This window comes from Triturus cristatus, chromosome 3_1, assembly GCF_964204655.1.
Source record: "Triturus cristatus chromosome 3_1, aTriCri1.1, whole genome shotgun sequence".
NCBI classification, from domain to species: Eukaryota; Metazoa; Chordata; class Amphibia; order Caudata; family Salamandridae; genus Triturus; species Triturus cristatus.
Genome location: NC_140583.1, coordinates 657,388,144 through 657,410,057, shown reverse-complemented (window position 1 = coordinate 657,410,057; position 21,914 = coordinate 657,388,144). Strand labels below are relative to the sequence as shown.

Below are 21,914 nucleotides of genomic sequence, written 5' to 3'. Positions count from 1 at the left end.
CTATAAGTAAATGGGTAAGTTCTCCCTGACTGATTCTGATTAGGCCTGGGCAGAGTTTGCAGATTTCTTCTATGTGGAACTCTGCGAAGTGACCAAAAACTCCGCCGTGCTATGCGGAGTTCTGCAAGCAGCGGAGTGCATTAAGTTGGGCCATTCACGTAGATTTTTAGAACCGGGTGTTAGTCCTGTGCTGGAAAATCAGCAGCTGCTTCTTTCGGCCACTCAAGTAGATTTTCTACTCAAGCGGCAGCTTCCTCAAAACAAACGAATGGTTTCTAAACGCGAGCAGTTACAGCCATCCACGACCTTCTGTGTTGAGAAATCCCACTGGGAGGTGGTCTAGCGTTGGATTTTCCTCACTCATGCTCGCCAACTTAATGTTGGGGACTTAGGAAAATACTCAGCTCCGCGTGCTCCGCAGAGCACGGAGTGCGAAAAACTCTGCAAACGCCGCTAATAGAGGAGAGTTCACTGCCAAGGCCTAGTTCTGATACTCATGATATGGAGCCACTTGTCTGCTATATAAACATTCTTTTGATTTCGTGTGTGCGACTTTATTATAAAGTGATGGGAAATGGTGCTGTAGGCATGTCCTGGCCTCCAATAATGCATAATAATTGACATGCTCTCCTAACCTCTGCTCTTTCCCCTTCATTAAATATCATTCTGTCCTTGGAGGAGTTTGGCCTTTTCGATTCATCGATTTCAGAATCCTAATTGTACTTTTCTCATTCATAGAACTGCTCTGCCACAGGAGGAAAGCTCCGTTCCGGGAGTGTGCAGTATCCAGACTCAATAGATTGGAGAAAAAAAGGGAACTACGTGACTCCAGTGAAGAACCAGGTATGTGAGTGAGACGAACGGTAGGCAGCCAGGTCAAAGGTTAGAAGAAACTAGTCGTGTCAGCAAGAACGCAAGAAATGTTGCTCTTGTACAGCGGCACAATAGGAGAGTGGACACATGGAAGTTGCTTGTCAGTAGAAAAGGATAACAACGGGCATGTCCTACAAAGCAAGGAGCAGCACTGCCAGTAGCCGCGTAGCACGAGTTAGAGGAAGTACTGTTGCTACCGTGGAGTGACTGCCAAGTAGTAAATGTGCAGTGATGGAGAGTGTTAGTGGCGTGTGCATGGAACTAGAGGGCACGAGGCTGATGCCGCTCGTGAGAGGAGCACAGCTGGCTGGTATTGGTAAATCTGGTTGTACGGTATCCTCGCACACACTCCACTTTATACTTACAGTTTTCAAGTTTTTGCCAGTGAATGTCCTTTGCCAGAACCACAGGAGTTACATCATGGATGTTGCCTATTTTAGCGAGCACGTGGAAAGGTTCATTTTAGTTGATTTGTGGGGTTTCATTAGAGGCTGATTTAGAGTTTACTGATGGAATTTTCAGTTTATCTACCAAGAGAACATCTCTTCCATGGAAATTGGCACTTTGAGTGCAACAGGGGAACATTGACAGAAATTACAGCAGTGAGTAGGTAAGATGGCTGTACCTCTGCCACCTAATGTAAACACTATAATGTACCCATAAAGTGGGTTTATAATGCCAGTGCCACATATCGTGTCTCCTTGACCTGCTAGGAAGTGTTTCTCAGCATGAAATTGATGCAGTAGTGCTCACCTTTAGATGGCCGCATACCTCCAGAGGAACTGTAGTCTTTCAGAGGTAACTCTCAAACATAGGCCTTGTCTACTAAGCTAGACAGCAGCTGCAGTGCCGCCATCTTGGGTAGGGTTATCAACGCAAATCTGTTTCTGCCAGCGAGGATATCTGTCCTCGAGATTGGATGGCTAAGCTGATATGGGCACAGATGGTGGGTGGCTCGGCCAGCATTTAGTTGAGTCCATATTTTCGCCCTCGCACTCCTCTAGTTCAGGCCATTTTCTTTTTTGAGAGGTTGTTAATAGGGTATCCTTCCTAACCCAACAGACGGCCTGTTCCCCCACCACGTTCAGGGTCAGAGGATCAGCTGAGTTTCTGGCAACGGGGCCTCGGCGAGCTCCACTGTAGGAAATTCGTAAGTGGCAGCCATTCACCATAGGAACAGAATTTCGCTATTCTCATCACGGTTCTTGCGAGCAGGAAAACTGCTGGAATGTGCTCAACACACAGAGAGCCCCTCCCCAACTTGACAGGAGCATTTTTGTATTTGTTTCTATTTTGTAGAAATACATTCCCCAGGTGAAAATTCCCACCAGGGCTGTGAGGAACTCAAACTTTGGCCTTCTGCCCCAGTGGTTTGGCAGCCTGTTTCCAAAGTGTAAACAAATGTGTTTTGGATTCAGTGAAAGAAGAGAGAACATTAGACCTAATAAGTGCCCTGCCTTGTGAGTAGGGCAAGCCAGCTACTGTGATAGGCCATGCGTTTCCAAATTAGGCTTTTGAATTTAAGATGCCAGAAACGACGTGTTAGCCATCCCTTGCTGTAATCTCTTAGCTCCAGACAATCACTGGAGAAGGATAAGGGTGTGAAGAATTCAGCATCTGTATAAGAAAACCGCCTTACAAGAGGCAAGTGTGGGCCTTGAGACTTTTATTTCTTTTAAATGTTTGTTGTTCATAAATCCTCCTTTGCCAACAGACTACAGTAGCTTGTAAGAGTAGCATTTGGAATTGTTAGACTACCACCTGCCATTCATCGCACTGAACGCCTCCACGGCAGGATTAACTTTAGGCCTCACACTGATCAGGGAGTCTTTCATTGAAAATACTGAGTTGGGGGGAGGCGCAGATGTGGCAGCTGTTAACCATTTGAGTGTTTCTTACATGGTAGTGTTCTGGAAAGTCAGTTAGCTCAGTGAGGCGGCATCAGTCAGTGCAGGGTGGCCTGAGTATGGGTGAAAGCGCCCCTGTCTTTCTGGCCTTTTAGAGATACCAGTCTTACATGGAAAGAAGATGCTGTCAATTAAATAACCCAATAGGATAAAGGGACAGAGGGCCGACATTTTCTGATAAAGACCTTCTGCTCAAGGGTCCAATGCTTTCTTTCTTTTTCTTCCTGTTTAATATAGAATTTTCTACCCCGACTGGCTAGACTGTTCTAACAGCATTATAGCCCTTGTAACTTGGGCTGTACTGGTCGTTAAATGCCCTCTCCCCTTTTAAAGGCACCTGCCTGTAACTGGGTTACAGGGTGTTTAAAGTCCTGGAGAGTGGACTATCATACCATTGCAAAATACACCTATTGACATGCCATTCAATCACTGGAGTGGGGAAACAAAAACGCATTCAAGTGTCCGTATGTGCAAGCCACATCCCTGTTGTAATCAGTGCTGGTACGTTTAGAGTTTTGCGCATCCAACCCGTCCCTAGACTGGCATACGTAACTGTGCGCCAGGCTGGAACCTAGTTGACGGACGTTTTCTTACAGTCACTACAAATAGTGATTTCCACGCTTCTTGGCAGTCCTTTTAGGTGCAAGAGCATTGGTTGGAAGTGTACAAAAGGGGCAACCCAAGTAAGAGGAAATAAATTAAACAAAATAAGTCTTGCTTTGCTCTGAATAAATCCTTGTGAACTTGGTGTACCTGGGTGCCAAGCGTCAGTTTCTATCTTCTCCTTTCATACACTCGTCGGCTTTTTATTGAAAACAATGGGTCATTAGCCAAACTTCAATTTCCTACCAACTTTTGGAACATATTCTTACCAATCAGAGCTGAGACTTTGTAGAATCAAATGATCTGTTGTATACCAGTCCACTGGGAGTGTGCCTGGTAAGGGACATAGAGTCAATAAGCATGTCAGTCTTGGGTGAAACGTGGGTGATGGTTGAGTTGTCGTAGAGGTGATATACTTCTCTGTGCTAATTAACTCTTATGACCACCAGATTCTCTTCACCAATATTCAGCTCTACAATGGCGTCCTTATGGATTACGGGCCAGTTCCGACTGGCCGACGGGCTCCTTGAGCCCATCAGAAGCCAGCCGGAATAGCCGGACGGTTTCAATTCTGACTGGCTGTATTATATTCAGCCGGTCGGAATTGAAACCGGTGATGTCGGTCGTAAAGCCTCCGACTTTACGACCAACATCGTAATAGGCCCCTTAGTTTCTCACGTTGTCTCGCGTCAGGTGTGATGCCAGCTTTTTCCTTTACCTTCTGGTACATATATTTTGGCATTGGTTATTTTTTGATTTTTTTGTTTACCAAAAGAGGGTTGCCTCCTCAACTAAAACGAGGTCGACAGTGACACCAATTCCTGCAGGAACCAGGCTCCCCTGAAGAAGGGGACTATGTGCAAGTTTGTATTAGGCAGTTGATGGTTGCAGGTGGCCTTTAGGGAATATTTGTTGGCAGGGTTGTCCTAATGTGGTCACAAACAACAATGTAGTCAATTTTCACTGTTGGGGATTCATGCTGCTGTAATGGCAATTCCTCTACCAAGAGTCAGTGATTAGACCTCTTTGGCAAAGTCCTGCTACTGGTGGATGACATTACTCTGCTTCAGTGAATGACTGTGTTTGTAATAAAGGCCATATTTCCAAGATATATATGCAGAAATTGCAGGTGGGTGAAATTGATGTAATCCATCAATAATACGTTAAATCTCACACAATGGGGAATAATGTTTTGGACCCGGTTTTACTGAGTGGAATTCCGCCTATCACTAGTTGGGTGGTACATGTCTAAGAAGCAGCCAGGGTGGGGGGAAGTGAAAGTGAGGCAGATGGGTGAAGACGTTTCCTGTCCTCTTTTACAAGCAAGATTTTCCATCCAATAAAATCAGGTCAAGTGTTCCTGCAACTGGAAAAAGCCTGCGAGATCTCTGGGCCACTGATGAGTGAGTATAGCGGAGTTCATTGTGGGAGATCCGCACCACTCAAAACTGACTCGGTCCAAACCCTCAGTCAGAAGTATCACACGTGAGACCGACGTGGAAATGGCTCACATCTGCATGCTACAAACATGGAATGGGACACATAAGCAAACTAGAAACTTGGCAACCTTAGGAACCCCTCCCATGTTTAATAACGTCTAGTGTAGTGTCAGGTCGACATGGTTTCAGAAATAAAGCTTTACATTAGTGGTCTTTAAACAGTGGCACACCTCCCACCCCCTTGGACGCAGAGTACACAAACAATGTTAGGTGCCCTGTGGCAACAGCTGCTGCTGCAGTTCCACCTTTCAGACTCAGTTACATCCTGTGTAGCACAGCCATGAACTCGTGAAAGCCCCTGTCATGAGTCTGGGGAAGTTGGATGTATTAAACGTGTATGTGCTGCATTTAACTGTAGATATGCATTTGACATATTCATGCATTTGAGTGAAATGTTAGAGTATACTCATTCACTAAACACTTTCTGTCACATGCGAGCATATGTTTTGATTTAGTGACAGAAAAGAGAGGCAGCTGGCCTCTCTTGTATTGCAGTGTTTAGGTCCCTGGCAACTCTTATTTACAAGCCCTTTGTTTGTAACACCTTTGAATTGCATTACCCACTTTTGTGCTAATTGTAGCCGACCTGATGGCAAATAAACTTTGGGAAACGTGTTTCACATAAAAATAGTTGAAATGGGTCTTTCAGGGGACGCTACAAATCTGTAAGATGACGCTGGGCAAAGGACACGTGTAGAGATAGGCAGAGAAGAGAAGTTCAGATATGGAAACAAACAGAGATGTGCAAGAGACAGATAAGGTTTACTTCCCCTGGGGGGGCCTCTTGGAAGGTGGGGGCCCTGGGCAATACTAGTCCACTTCTCGCTTGCAATAGAACGGCTCTTTTGTATTTTTTTACTGCATTTTATCTCAAGAGTAGCAGTTAATTAAGTTAGAAAAGGAGGATTTTCACAACTCATGCCCTGCTAGAAATAACTGTGGGGCATATATACAAAGAAGTGTCAGAGTGTGTCATTAGCTGTCATGGCTTAACGCCTCACTCCGCCACTTCACAAACGCAGGGCTGCACCATATTTACAAGAATATTGTACAGCCCTGCGTTCCCCCCTGCGCTGGCGATACACTTAGCAGCCTAGCGCCAGTGCAGGCGCTCTAGCACCATAGTGCAAGGGTGTCTGCGTGCAGGGCAAGATTGTTTATGTGCAAGAAGGGCCCCCTTCCTGCACATAAAGAATCTTTATATGCTGTTTTGTCACTTCTATGTGTGCTGCTTAATGCAGCACACATGGAAGTTACAAAATGTAATTTTTTTAAAGATTGTTTATGTGCAGCAAGGGTCACCTTCCTGAACATAAACAATCCAAGGCGTTTTGCTTTTTCCAACACAGGGAAAAAGCAAAAACAAGGAGAAATAAAGCATCTCTCCTCATTTCGCCAAGTTAGGGCCAGGTGTTCACTGGTCCTAATTTTGGCGCTGCCTCCTATTTACGCCACCCTTGTAAATAGGGGGCAGCGTCAAAATCAATAGGTGTTGCGGTGGAACACCCACCGCAACACCCAATTCCCACCCTTTTCACGCTAAGCATAGCGTGAAAGGAGGCCTAATTTGCAAGGACAAAAACAACAATTGATGGACAGAATGCAGAACAATGTCATACATTCACCCCAGTACAGAGATCTGGGCCTAAATCCATCGTTTTTTTGCTCACCATGCCGTTCCAGTTTGAACCCAGCCATATGCAAATCAGTCTTGACCCTGTGCCTCATGGGAACAGTCCAGCCCGAACTGCCAAGCCAGGTCCTCCCTGGACTGGAAACAAGCATCCTAGGACCGGTTTCGGTGTTTCACCCCTCTTCAGCCAGGATAGCTTGATTCCAGTGGCATGGAGAGCAAGGGACCCACGTCTGGGCATACCCTTCCCACTCGGGGTGACAATTGCAAAAACAACAATTGATGGACAGAATGCAGAACAATGTCATACATTCACCCCAGTACAGAGATCTGGGCCTAAATCCATCGTTTTTTTGCTCACCATGCCGTTCCAGTTTGAACCCAGCCATATGCAAATCAGTCTTGACCCTGTGCCTCATGGGAACAGTCCAGCCCGAACTGCCAAGCCAGGTCCTCCCTGGACTGGAAACAAGCATCCTAGGACCGGTTTCGGGGTTTCACACCTCTTCAGTATGGATAGCTTGATTACCCCTTTTGTACCGCTTTGTTCGCCATAAATTGGCAGGGTATGCTCAGACGTGAGTCCCTTGCTCACTTTGCCACTGGATTCAAGCAAGCCTGGCTGAAGACGGCTGAAATGCCAGAAACCGGTCCTAGGACGCTTGTTTCCGGTCCAGGGAAGGCATGTCTTGGCAGTTCGGGCTGGACTGTTCCCATGAGGCACAGGGTCAGACTGATTTGCATATGGCCATGTCTGAACTGGGGTGGCAGAGTGGGCTAAAGAACGGTGATGGATCAAACCCAGATCTGTTGACTGGGTGTGAGTGTTTGCTTGGTTCTGATGCTCCGTCCATCGCCACCCCCTTTTGTACCGCTTTGTTCGCCATAAATTGGCAGGGTATGCTCAGACGTGAGTCCCTTGCTCACTTTGCCACTGGATTCAAGCAAGCCTGGCTGAAGACGGCTGAAATGCCAGAAACCGGTCCTAGGACGCTTGTTTCCGGTCCAGGGAAGGCATGTCTTGGCAGTTCTGGCTGGACTGTTCCCATGAGGCACAGGGTCAGACTGATTTGCATATGGCCATGTCTGAACTGGGGTGGCAGAGTGGGCTAAAGAACGGTGATGGATCAAACCCAGATCTGTTGACTGGGTGTGAGTGTTTGCTTGGTTCTGATGCTCCGTCCATCGCCACCCCCTTTTGTACCGCTTTGTTCGCCATAAATTGGCAGGGTATGCTCAGACGTGAGTCCCTTGCTCACTTTGCCACTGGATTCAAGCAAGCCTGGCTGAAGACGGCTGAAATGCCAGAAACCGGTCCTAGGACGCTTGTTTCCGGTCCAGGGAAGGCATGTCTTGGCAGTTCGGGCTGGACTGTTCCCATGAGGCACAGGGTCAGACTGATTTGCATATGGCCATGTCTGAACTGGGGTGGCAGAGTGGGCTAAAGAACGGTGATGGATCAAACCCAGATCTGTTGACTGGGTGTGTGTTTGCTTGGTTCTGATGCTCCGTCCATCGCCACCCCCTTTTGTACCACTAATTTGCAAGGAAGCGTTAAGCCTTACAAGGCAGCGTTAAGTGGCTTAACGCTGCCTTTTAAATAAGGCAAAGTCCCTACCGACACAGGAACGTCAGAAAAAGTGACCTTACCCTGGCGATAGGGGCTTGTACATATGCCCCTGTGTTTTCTGCAGTGTCACATCGCAAATTACCCCAGAGACCATTCAAGACCAGTAAGCTTTCTACCTTAGGTCCATCTCCATTTAAAAAGAAAACGGATTTACAAAATAAGTAAAGTAAGCGAGAATGTGGGAGAGAGACAGAGAGGAGGAGGAAGAGATAAAGAGAGAGAAAATGTGCGTGCCTAGAAAAAGTTTGTTTCAGCTCCGTAAAGATCTAAATGTATGCCAAGCAGTTGCATGTTCCATGGATCTATTTGCTAGGATCAGAAGTAGTGTCCTGCAGCTTACACTAAGCAACTCTGGAACAAGTGCATGAATCCACTGAGCTTTATTATTAGGATTTGTAACCTGAGACTGGCAGACTTACCCGAAGACTGTTTACAAAAATATTCATCTTGCAAATAAACTGCAAGTCTTTGGTATCAAGTTGCTGATTAAAGAAAAACAAGCACCAATATGTGTATACACATATAAGTATGTATTTGTATAAGACAGGTGGCTGCCAAGGCATGTTAGTTTCTCACAAGCAGGTCTTACATTCAAGGATGTGGCTGAAGAGACGATAGTACCAGATGAAAATGTAGGGATAGGAGGGGAAACCATAAGAAAAGGGAAGGAAAGCAACAATGAGACCATAACAGCATATATATTATCATTAGTTCTTAATGCAAATATATTTTTGTGGAACATCAAATATTTTGGAAAAATAAATGGAATTATTACTTCAAATGTTGTAATGATTTTTAAATATTTTTTATTTGGAAAACTTTGTTTAAAAAAGTTATTAGGAGATGTAAGGGAAATTGTAATACAAGGAGTGACTAGTCTGCAATTTGATAACAAAGTGAAGGATAATATCACATAGGAGCAAGGCGAGATATTGTACAGTTAAAGCGAGCGGTACCATAGAAGTCAATATCTGTAATCAAGTCATTCGCAGTAGTTAGCAACAGTAAATGTAATTGCAGTCAGATAGACAATATTATTCACTGTTTGAAAAAAATAGATCACATTTGTGATTGGAAGCCGAATGTCGTGCATAAGAGTGCTTGCTCAAGGAAGTAATGCATTGTTGTGCAGAGACAAGTAGTGGACTCAACTGATGGAGATGTTCGGTGCGGTGTGTAAGGATCATATACAGAGGAGTGAAGGGTTCTTAGAATGTATCTATAATTTGCTAATAACATGGTAATTACCAGCCGACTTGTGACCGGATTCCATCAATGGAGCAATTGTGAAATGGCAAAGGCTTGTTCATCGCGTCTGAGATGGTGGTACAACATAAGCAGTAGTTACTAAGGGAAGCAAGGGTAATGTTCCCATATTTGGTACGGTATAAATATTCGTACCAGTTCAGTGTTAGTGAATACTGCGATTCATGGTAATGATGGGGTATAGCAGGCAATAAGGTACGTGAGGTGCAGTATTTAGGTTACAGCGCAATGCATGGCGGTGGGATAAAAAATGAGTCTTAAAGCAAAATATCTGCATGTCGAGCGGTCTGTTGACCAAAGTTCAGCGTGGCTGGGCACTTGTCAGTAGTAGCAACTAGAAGATACGATTAATAGTGCATCTGTATAAATGAGAATACAGTGGGTGGAAGAAGATAATTATAATGTTGTAAATTGATACAAGGTGATGCATAGCATGTGGATTAATAGTAAACTTTTTACCACAATATATCTGTGGGGGTGCTGGAGTCAGGATTATTGTAATTAACTTAGATACACTCTTTCCTACTCTACCAGTGCTTAGTTTGTTAAGTACAATTCGGCATCAGCCTTTCCACATTCAGTCTACCCTCAGGCCTCCGTAAGTCACCCTCTTTTATAAATGTTGGTGAGTGAGGGACAAAGCAGACTCAAAGTTCCAGCTGAAGGTTTCTGTTAGCTGCCGGATGGTGTTTCAGGACCAGTAAAGGTTCTGTGATGACGGTTGTAGAAAAGATCAATCAACCACAAAGTATCCTCAGACCTTAGGAGGGAGCACTTTGATATGCACATGGATCAAAATCTCCTGACATCCTGGAATCATATCCATGAGCATCCATAGTCATTTATTTTAAACCTTACCAGGGGCACCAAAAATATAGGGTTTACGGGGTAGCCCCTAGGTGCTTTTATCTCATAAATCACCTAAGAATAAGTATCAAAGTGCTCCCTCCACCGAGGTTGAACTCATCCTGTTTTTTAGAGTACTAGGATGAGACCTGATGATGCTACTAATAGGGCGCGTGAGGGTCTTTAAAAAGAATAGTAACATATGCTGAATATTATCTCTTCACACAGTCATACATAATTGGTCTGAGGATACCTTAGTGTTTGATTGATTTTGCTAGGGAGGCAGTATCCACAGGCTTTGTTGGGCTCCCTTTTTAGGTCTCGCCTACGCAGCGCGCAAGCGCTGCTTAGGAGGGACCTCTTGGAATCGCACAGGACTTTTTTGAATACTCATGCATGTACTGCAATGTTCCCTATGAGCCCTCGTGCATGTGTGGCATTTGCCTTGCGGGAGCTAGCAGCGGCGCCATCTAGTTAATACTGACTGCCGCCTTGTCTGTCTGCTTGCCCTGTGCATGTGCTCACTAATTCCACTTCAGCAACTGAGTAAAACAATTATTCACGTTAGATCTCTGTACAAGGAACACTTCTGCACTTGGAGTCGCATACTGCTATTAGTTTATTTTTATTCTTAGTTAAATTATCATGAAACCTCTCCCCTTTTACTTATACAGGTTGTCTCTGTTTTTTTGCTTTCTCTTTTGTGTCACTCTACATGTCTTTCTCCCCATTCTGAAGTACTGGGTATTTTAGACCCAGTGGTGCAGGGGCACACACCCTATGACTTCTGGGTTCTCCCTGTTCCAGACCTACAGAAACACAGAGTCTTCTGGGTGAAGTCAAAGATTCATTTATTGGCTGCAGACCAATTACAGGTATCCTAGAAGTACAACAGCGTGTATGTTCTCAGGAGACTGCTGAAAAACACAGAAACGGGCTTTTCCTTAAATACAGATTTCCCTGCCTCAGGCATACATTCTTAAGTTTATGGTATGGTCATTCAAAGTGTACATTTCAAACGAAAAGGCAGAGTCATGATGACCATCCCACATTCCAGTTAAACAACCCGTAATTATTTACCCAGCAAGGCTCAGATCCCACATCAGATATAGATAGGCCCCAATAAACATGAGCATCTCCTGTTTTGGGAAACAAGCCATAAAGCAGGAACAGTCAGATGAGAAAGAGATTAGCTGGAGGCTTGTGTAGGATGAAAAGACTTTATGGTGTGTCAAGCCCTGATGCTAATCACAGGTGGCCAGAGGACGGGAACTCGTGAGACCAGTTTGACCCGGGGGCAGCGGAGCCAAGCTGCCCAGGTCACAGAGAAGTCAAAGAAAGGCACATGTGCTCAAAAAGACCCGTACTTGCTTCATGCTATATTGTCTATGTGAGGGCAACCATAAGATGGCCACCGATACAAAATGGAACCCACGTAGTGATGTGGAATAGCGTATACACAGTGCATCCATAGCTAAAAGGTTACACAAAGCACTCGTACATACCGCATTAACCATTCGCGGTTCACCATTACCGAGATAGACAGGGGTAGGGCCTTGCCTCCTACGCGGTCCCAAATTCTAAAGTACGACAGACCCTCCTTTTGCCCTTACATAGGCAATCACTATACTCATCTCAATCCGAGTCTAGGTCAATGTTCACGAAGTCATGGAGATGTTGCTGTAGCATCATCCTATTACTGAGCTCGTCCCTCGATACAGGTTTCCTTACACATAATGTAGCACAGAGGCCACATATCGCAGGAGCACACTGTATACACAGACAGAACAGGAAAAGAATCGCTAAGATCATTCCAATGACCATCAGAACTTTCCAACCCCAGGCAGATATCAGTTCCCAGAACCACCCCACCAGTGACCAATCTCCTTTATCCACGTGTATGGATTCAGAGCGTTATCTGGTATGAAAATGCAACAACTGGATTGGATAACCTTACATACCCCACCACGGTCTGCAAGTATAACGTCTAGAACCATGCGGTTCTGCAAAGTCATAAGGCGATCCGCTTGGAGCTCAGCGGTCAAATTACCAAGGGCACCAGCCGTTATATTGACAGTGGATTCAACCACACGAGTCAGTTGTCTCAGGTTCCTACTATTTACCATAGGTCCCCAAAACGGCAGGAAACCCAAGAAGAAGTCTCCCGCTTCCTGACCGGCAGTATCCTCCTTACTAATTACGCCCCTCACAACTCTGGTCTTGTGATAGTCAGGGGCAGCAGTAAATGTTGGCGGTAGCAAGTTCGCAATATAACATGTGCCCGAGAAATCAGGGGGCAACCATGTATATGCTCGATCTTTGCAGATGAAATATGTGCCCTTGGCAGCCAAAAACGCAGGAGAAAACTGCGATGGGAAAGTGTACGTTTCAGTACAGTCACTTTCCCCCAGTTGAGCTCTAGGATTCTGACCATTACCTTGTAAGCAGAACCGACCTATGTGGGGTACGACCCAAATTGGGGATGAGATTTTCCGCTGTCTTTCACCCAGACTAATACTATACCCCGTTGCGTTCCATCCTACATAAGGTCTCAATTCTTCCTTGGGTATGGACGAGTATGCATCGATATCTCTGCTCATATCGGCAACTCCTTTCATCAAAGCCTTATTATTGGTGATAGGTCTGATGGAACGCGGTTGTCGAGGGGAGTACGTATCTAGAGCATAGAGAAACATGGTCTGGAATGCCCATGACGATCCATTGTGACTAAATGGCAGCACCAGATAGGGAATACCCTTATTAATGGTATGTGGCATTAACCCACACACCCAGCAATTGGTTGTATTCATTACTAGTTGGTGCTGGTGCAAGAGTTGAATAAACGAGTTATTTACAAACTCTGATCGTCTGGTTTGTTCGTGTTCAGGCAGAGGGTGAAAAGAGTGTGAGGAGGCAGTAGAAAGAGGTATAGGCTGTACAGTGGGTGCAATGGGCTTTTGAGAGGAGAAAAATACAAATCCAACGATGAACATTATTATACTACATAGTATAAATAGGCACAAAAATACAAAACATTTACTCTTTATAATTTTACACATACTTGCTTTAAAGTTCATTTCCTCAACGGGTCTCTCCATCTTGAAAAACTCCATCCTCTAATCGGGCCGCTCGCGGCGGATGAGTTTCTTCTGCTAAGGAGTACGCCTGTCAGTCCAGGGAAACGCCCTAGACCAACCAGAACCGTTGACCTAACGTCTTCGGCCTGTACCCCAAAGTCTTGGCACCGCGACCCTGCGGCTGAACCCGGATGGTGGTTCGAAAAACAAAAAATCAAGAAAGTCCTTCAGATGGGAGAGCTTATAATGTCAAAAAGGGGAAAAAAAAATAGTAGGGAAATCTTTATTTGTCCATAGGCCTTGGTCTCAAATTATAGCGGAGACGGCCAGGTGCTGTTTGATCCTGGAACAAAAGTTCAGGCTCTGTAGTGTCCAATCGATTTGACGATTGCACAGCTTCTTGTAAAATTTCGTTACTCTCTTGGTCTGAAGCTGTGTCTCTTATGCCTGCTTCACTGAATGGTACAAAACGAGGTACAATGTCTGTTTCAGAGTCAGCGATACCCTCCTGGACCCACTGGTCATATGGCAGGGGCAAGGGGACTACCTTGCAGTGGGTGCCATGGACCCAATTCTTTCTCCCTTTCACTCGAACCGCTGATCTCGTTGACAAAAGTACAAGGTGGGGGCCGATCCACCGAGGCTCGTCGTTGCTCTTGCGCTGGAAATTTCTAATCAGCACCCATGTGCCAGGGTCGATAGGGTGTCCAGGAGTTTCAGAAGCTTGGGGAAGAGTATCATGCACCTGTTGATGTAAAACACGTAGTTTAACAGTCAAATCATACAAGTAATCGAGTAGTACTGGATGCTCGATCTCACTGAATTTCGTTGGCCTTGGTACACCCCATACGTTGGCCGGGCGGCCGAAAACCACTTCATAAGGACTAAGTCCCACTCGTGAGTGTACGGTCATTCTGGTGGACAGGAGTGCTAAAGGCAGAGCGTCAGGCCATTTAAGACCGGTGCTCGCCTGGATTTTGGCCAGTTTAAGTTTTAGAGCGCCGTTGTAGCGTTCTACTAATCCAGCTGATTGGGGGTGATTTGCAGCGTGAAACTTTTGTTTAATACCTAGCCCCACACACACAGTCTTCATCACTTTACCCACAAACTCACTTCCATTATCACACCACACCATTCTTGGCATTCCAAACCTAGGGAAGAATTCTTTCACAAGGGCTTTGGCTGTGGATAGGGCAGTGTTATCCTTTAGAGGATAGGCCTCTACCCATTTTGAAAAAGCGCAGACAACCACCAATACATATTTCAGGTTGTTGCACCTTTCCATGTGGATAAAGTCCAGCTGCAAAACTTCAAATGGATATGATGGGGGTGCAAAATGACCAGCTGGAGTTGGGGTTCCCCTACCAGGGTTATATTGCAAGCATACCATGCAATTCTTGACCACATTCTCTGCGCACTTGGGAATCCCAGCATTCTGCCATACTGGAGCCAACAACTTACAAATTCCTTTCGTACTGATGTGTGCCATTCCATGCGCCATTGTAACTACTGGAAGTACATATGCATCAGGCAACAACCATCGCCTATGTTCTGTCAGATCAATCCAACAACCATTCTCATCCAACTTACCCACACTTTCTCTCCACTTACTTAATTCTTTCTCTGTGGCTTCAGCTTGAAGGGACTTCACGCTTTCTATCGTGTTTTCACACATCCCAACATCATCAACCCATCTTGCGGGGCCTGCAACATACATTCCAGTCTTTACATTCTGTGCTGTTTCTTTCGCGATCTCATCAGCAAACGCATTCCCACGTCCGACATCATCGGTGACTTTCCTGTGCGCACTGCGTTTCATGATCGCAACTTGCAACGGTAGGGTCAGTGACTCAAGGAGATCATTCACCAACTTGCCATTCTGAATTTTAGCTCCATGCGACGTCAGGAACCCACGTTCTTTCCACAATCGCCCAAAACTATGAGCCACGCCAAAGGCGTACTGGCTATCGGTGTATATATTCACTCTCATTCCTTCAGACAATACACATGCTCTTGTGAGGGCGATTAATTCTGCTGCTTGGGCCGAATTATGTGGCACTCGTGCAGTTTCCACAACTGTGTGTAAAGTTGTGATAGCATATGCAGCAGTCGTGTCACCATTAGGGAGCTTGAAACACGAACCATCCACCCATAAAGTACCATCACACTCAGTCAGGGGAGTGTCTTTTAGATCTACTCTCCCTTTCGTCTCTTCCTCTGTTCTAAACAGACAGTCATGCTGCTCGGTCTCATCTAGGTCTGCTGGATTTGGCAATAACGTAGCTGGATTCAGCGTGTTGCATCTCTTTATGTGTATGTGATTTGCTAACAGTGTGAGCTCATAGCCTGATAATCGCGCACTAGTCAAGTGTTGTGTCTTGGTCCTGTTTAATAATGTGTCTACAGCATGTGGAACCATAACGATCAATGTGTTGTCCATTACCAGACCAGCAGATTGTCGGATAGACATAGCTGCAGCAGCTGTCGCTCTCAGATAGCTTGGCAATGCCCTCGCTACAGGGTCCAAGGTGGATGAAAAATATGCGCATGGGCGCGGTCTATCGCCAAATGGCTGTGTTAACACTGATAACGCACAACCATCTTTCTCGTGAACATACAATGTAAAAGGCTTGCTGTAGTCAGGGGTACCCAACACAGGAGCTGAACATAATGCATTGCGCAATTCCACAAAACTTTTCTGGCACTCCTCAGACCATGGGATAGGATTCGGTATGTCTTTGCATGTTAATGCTAACAAAGGTTTTGCCAACAAGGAAAAATTTGGGATCCAGTGCCTACAGTATGAGGTAATGCCCAAGAAAGCACGCACTTCTCTCTGTGTTCTTGGCACACTCAACTGTGCAATGGCTTGAATTCTCTCTGGGGTCAGCTTCCTTCCCTCCTTCGACAAGAGATGACCTAAGTAGGTCACTTCTTGTCGACAATATTGCAGCTTTGAGAGAGACACTTTGTGATGAAAAGCAGATAAATGACGCAACAATGACAAAGTAGCGTTTTTGCAAATCTTTTCAGTATCCGCGGCGATCAGTAAATCGTCGACGTACTGAATGAGGATAGCGCCACTAGGTAAAACAAGTGCATCAAGCTGCGCTTTCAAAGCTTGACTGTATATTGACGGACTTTCACAGTAGCCCTGGGGAGCGCGTTTGAAGCGGAAGCTTCGGACTCCCAGACTGAAGCCAAAAATGTCTCTGCTCTCCTCTGCAATTGGGATGCTAAAGAAAGCATTCTTTAAATCAATCACTGAAAACCATGCAGCAGAGGCTGGAATCATCGTTAATAAGGCAGTTATATCAGGGACAACTGGAAACTGTGGCACAACAATCTTATTAACCTCTCTAAGATCAATCACGAATCTGTAAACAGGTGGCTGTGAAGGGTCCGTCCGTTTTAAGACAGGCAAAATCGGACTATTGCAAACGTTGCCTCTTGTCTCTTCAATTACACCCTTATTAATCAAGTCGCTGACGATGTCTAACAATGCTTTCTGGCCTTCATTAGAGATCTTGTACTGGGGAATACGTGGCAGTCTGACATTAGCCTTTAAAGTTACCACGTATGGCGGTATCTCCAAGAGGCCCACATCATTGGGACCAGTAGCCCAAAGGACATCCGGAAGGGATGACAATTCAGGCGGCATTGTATCTTTAGACAAGTACATCGGGGAAATCACTTTCCTACCCAATGTAAGTTGTACTCCTGACGGTGAACAATACAGTGTAGCATGCAATCTTTTTAACAAATCTAAACCTAGCAAATTTTCACCACAACCTGTTGTTAGAATCAGGGGTGCTTTCAGCTCGCAAGGCCCAATAGAAAGTGACATGGGACTAGAAATCGGGTTTCTAACTGGGGCGCCAGAAAAACCTACTGAAACATTTATATCGCCAGACAAAGGTGCGCCAGGGAGTTTTGAATGCATAATTGAACTCTTTGCAGCACCAGTGTCTAGCAGAAAGGGCTCCATTACATTTGCTGTGGTCACCTCAACATACGGTCCGCTCTGATTTACTGGCACTGAAACAACTCCCTCTCTCTGTCTACGGCTGTCCTAGTAATCATCATTTTCTGCATCGCCGTCCTCTGCATAATAATCATTATTGTAGTACTGAGCTGTATTACTAGTCGCGTTGGCTTGCTGATCAAAGCTATTGATGGTATTTTGAGGCGGAAGAGGACGCGTGTTCTGGGGAACATTTCCACGCCCTCTGCCTCTAGGAGCTTGCTGACCACCCCTCCCTCTTGCGCCATACATATTGCCGTTACGCTGCATCAATTTAGGGCAACTATATTTGAAATGACCTTCCTCTTTGCAGTATGAACATTGGTTGGGACCTACAGGGACACGTGGTTAATAATACCCATTCATTTGCTGATTGTTCTGAAATTGTTGGGGTTGGTGATAGACACCTTGGGGTTGCCTGTAATTATTCTGACCTCCACGTGGCGGGTAGGCCTGCTGTAAAAGGACCTTTGTTTTTAGTTCTTTCGTTTTCTTTTCTGTTCTATCTTTTTCGTCTTTATCTCTGTTTTCATAATACTGTGCTGTAGCCAGTATTTGCGCTGAAGAGGAAACAGCCCAAGAACTTTCTGAATCTTTTAACTTTTTACACAGGTCAGGAAGTAAATTCTGCACAAATTTATCCACAAATAACCGTTGGCCACCCTCAGTACTCATATCTTGCCCACTGTGGTCAATAAACGTTTCTTCAAACCTGGTAAAGAAGTCTGACACTGTCTCATCTTTCTTCTGCTTGCATGCAGATAGCTTATCCCAATTTACGCGCATCGCGGGCATTATTGTCTTCATATACGTGATGATTCTACCAGGGAGTTCTGCTATTAAAGGCTCTGGTTTCGCGCCACCAATCTGTCTAGCGTCAGCAGCGATGATGTTAACCCATGTGTCCCCTAGTTCCGCAGCATGATCCGTATTACGAATGGATCCCCACAAAGGCTGTGGAACCACATTCCCAAACAGCATATCTATGTCAGCCAGATTCATTACACAGGATTCTGCAGTTTGTGACAGCTCCTTATAATAACCGGTAGGGTTTTTACGGGGATCAGGCAATGTCTGCTTAAGTGCTAACACCTCAGATCTTTTCCATGGAACATGTACCCAAATACGCTGAAAATGCGCTAAGACAGGTGGATTAGCATTTGGGTCAGCAGGTCTCCAAACTGGGGGAACCTCACGCATCGGATATTGGCGTGCTTTTACCCTTTTTCCCACAGGGACATCAGGTTCAAACAATGACTGTTGACAATCATCATTTCTGAAGGATAATACAACCGCAACTGCGTTATCTACATCGTGATCCACAATGGTACCAGTTCCAAAATCAAATCTCACTCGACACAACTCCTGCGGGCTTGGGTCTTTACCACTATCATCCAATTCCTCACAGAGAATTTCGCACATTTTCTCAAAGACATACCTCTGTTTTGGGGCATCCCATTGATGGAAGACGTTGACAACTGATTCCACATCATATAGTGAAGGGAAAACAATCCATCTACGCGCCATGCGATCTATTACCTTTTTCTCATCGGGGTTAGGCAATTGACTGCGCAATTGCTTACGCTGTAAGCCAGGAGTCGCACCGGATGATTCAAATGATTCAAAGAAAGGCGACATTAACGTAGTAACCACATTAGCTAAACGCTGTCGCGCTGAAGGAGAAGTTGAGGCAAAAACAGGGGGATAAACAGAGGGGAGAAAAGAGGATGTAGAAACAGGTACTGGAGTGGTGCAAGGAAGAGTGTCAGGGGAGGCAGCTGCTGAATTAGACGAAGTCGCAGGAAGCGCGGGGGTAGTTGGAAACACAACTGGCGGCCCTTGAGAGGGCTGCGCTATAGGGATAGGAGCCGGCTGCGAAGCAGCTGGCGGTAGCGGCAAGGCTTGCAGTATATTAACTGGAGGTAGCATATTCACAAGCTGGGGAGGCGCCGTGGCATTTTGAGCATACGGGGGTGGCGAACTCAACAAATGCGACATCAGGGGATCTTTCTCCTTTTCTTCGGACTCATTCTGCTTAGAGTGTGATAAAGCTGGGTAACATTTGTCGATCCCTAACTTATGCTGTCTGTACAATTGCTCATTCATCTGTTCCTCCTCATTGTCCTTGAATCGTACAGCTGCTTGCATTACCGTCATACCTTTCTCTCTCTTACTCTTTTTCGCTAGCTTAATTTCCTTCTGTTTGGCTTCCTTGCGCCATAAGCGGAAAGAATCAAACATCGCCGGCCGGGCTTTCTTTTTAAACAATTTAATTTCCAAATTATCTAAAATATCGGTATCGAAACTACCATTTTGGGGCCATTTTAAAACACCGTCTTTTCTGGTGTAGTGGATCCATACTTCGTTATATGCAATGGGACCTACGCCATGTTTTACATAGAGCTCATAAGTTGGAGTTCCAACCGGAGGAACCGGACATGATTCCTCCAGCTGGAAATCTCTTCCACAACCCAAACAAAACAATCTACCGAATATTCTAGAACCAGGCATCTTCGCTCACTAGTCTAGATCCAAACGTCAAAGGATTATCGATTACGATAGTCTCGTGAATACACGAGTCCTCTGGCTTTGGCGTTTGCAAACTCCAAATTTCCAAATCAAAACGATCCCGAGGGATACCAAACAAATGGGAGACGCTCCACTTATACTTAACTGAATATTGATGATCGATGGCGTCACCAGAAGACTCTCTCGATTGTTTCGCTCTATCAAAACTCGTCAAGGGTCCAAAACAGGTCGATTAATCAGGGCAGCAGTCCTCCGTAGCCGTTGGGACGCGGAGAACCTCGCAGAAAAGACTTTCGGACCACGTCGACATGCAGGGGTCGATGAAGTGGCGGCCTTCCTCCGGAATTTCCACACGAAGCTCCTCACGAACCTCTGGCTTGGACTGGTACCGCTGAAATCGTCCAGAGTTGGGCGCCAAACTGAAGTACTGGGTATTTTAGACCCAGCGGTGCAGGGGCACACACCCTATGACTTCTGGGTTCTCCCTGTTCCAGAACTACAGAAACACAGAGTCTTCTGGGTGAAGTCAAAGATTCATTTATTGGCTGCAGACCAATTACAGGTATCCTAGAAGTACAACAGCGTGTATGTTCTCAGGAGACTGCTGAAAAACACAGAAACGGGCTTTTCCTTAAATACAGATTTTCCTGCCTCAGGCATACATTCTTAAGTTTATGGTATGGTCATTCAAAGTGTACATTTCAAACGAAAAGGCAGAGTCATGATGACCATCCCACATTCCAGTTAAACAAGCCCGTAATTATTTACCCAGCAAGGCTCAGATCCCACATCAGATATCGATAGGCCCCAATAAACATGAGCATCTCCTGTTTTGGGAAACAAGCCATAAAGCAGGAACAGTCAGATGAGAAAGAGATTAGCTGGAGGCTTGTGTAGGATGAAAAGACTTTATGGTGTGTCAAGCCCTGATGCTAATCACAGGTGGCCAGAGGACGGGAACTCGTGAGACCAGTTTGACCCGGGGGCAGCGGAGCCAAGCTGCCCAGGTCACAGAGAAGTCAAGGAAAGGCACATGTGCTCAAAAAGACCCGTACTCGCTTCATGCTATATTGTCTATGTGAGGGCAACCATAAGATGGCCACCGATACAAAATGGAACCCACGTAGTGATGTGGAATAGCGTATACACAGTGCATCCATAGCTAAAAGGTTACACAAAGCACTCGTACATACCGCATTAACCATTCGCGGTTCACCATTACCGAGATAGACAGGGGTAGGGCCTTGCCTCCTACGCGGTCCCAAATTCTAAAGTACGACAATTCCCTCTCACTTTGGTTTCTCATTCCTCCACCTTATCTCTCACCCTTTTTACGCCTTTCCCTTCTTTTTTCTGACACATTCTCCCTTACTCTTTCTCCATCTCTCTCTGTTTTACTCCATCTCACTGACTCTTTCTTTACCCCCTCTTCTCTCTCTACCCCATCCTATCCACTCCAGTTAGTTTCTGTGCCCTTCCCTCTTAGTCTTCCACTCTCCTTTAGTCTCTCCCTGTTTAACTTTTTCTCTTCCTCTTCTTTTATTACTCTCTCTATTTTCTCTAGACCTTTCACTTACTCCTTTACTCGACATTCCCGATCTCTAGTTCCATTGGCCTCTCCCCGATGCTCTCCCCTTCTCCCTTTCCCTCTGCCAACTGTCTGCACATCTCTATAAGCGTTCCTCTCTCTCACTCAGCCCACACCTCCCTCTGTATTTTACACTCTCCTTCTCCTTCTTTTGGTCTTTCTTTCGACCCTAACTCCATCTGAGAAAACTCCTTCTTTTATTCTTTCGCCTCCACTATCTCTCTCCCGTCTCTATATTATTCATTATCTTGCACTCTCTCATCTCTCAGTCCTTCTCCATGTATTTCTTCCTCCCTAAGTCCCCACTCCCTCTTCTACTCCCTCCTCCTCCACTCTTTACCTGTTCCTCCTTCCCTTCTCTTTCTTTCACTCTCTTTTTCTTCCACCCACCTCCAGGTTTCCTATTTCTATATCCCTCCCCACTGATCTCTCCTTCTCC

At 45.5% G+C, this 21,914-nt stretch overlaps 1 protein-coding gene across 3 annotated transcripts in view; it reads left to right on the top strand.

Moving 5' to 3' along the window:
- Window positions 1-21,914, top strand: part of CTSH (cathepsin H) — a 222,907-nt gene that overhangs the window by 39,887 nt on the left and 161,106 nt on the right. For all 3 annotated transcript variants that reach the window (XM_085644698.1, XM_085644696.1, XM_085644697.1), the window contains one exon: window positions 739-843. In XM_085644698.1, coding sequence (XP_085500824.1) covers window positions 739-843 — 105 coding nt within the window. The remainder of the gene's footprint in view (window positions 1-738; window positions 844-21,914) is intronic.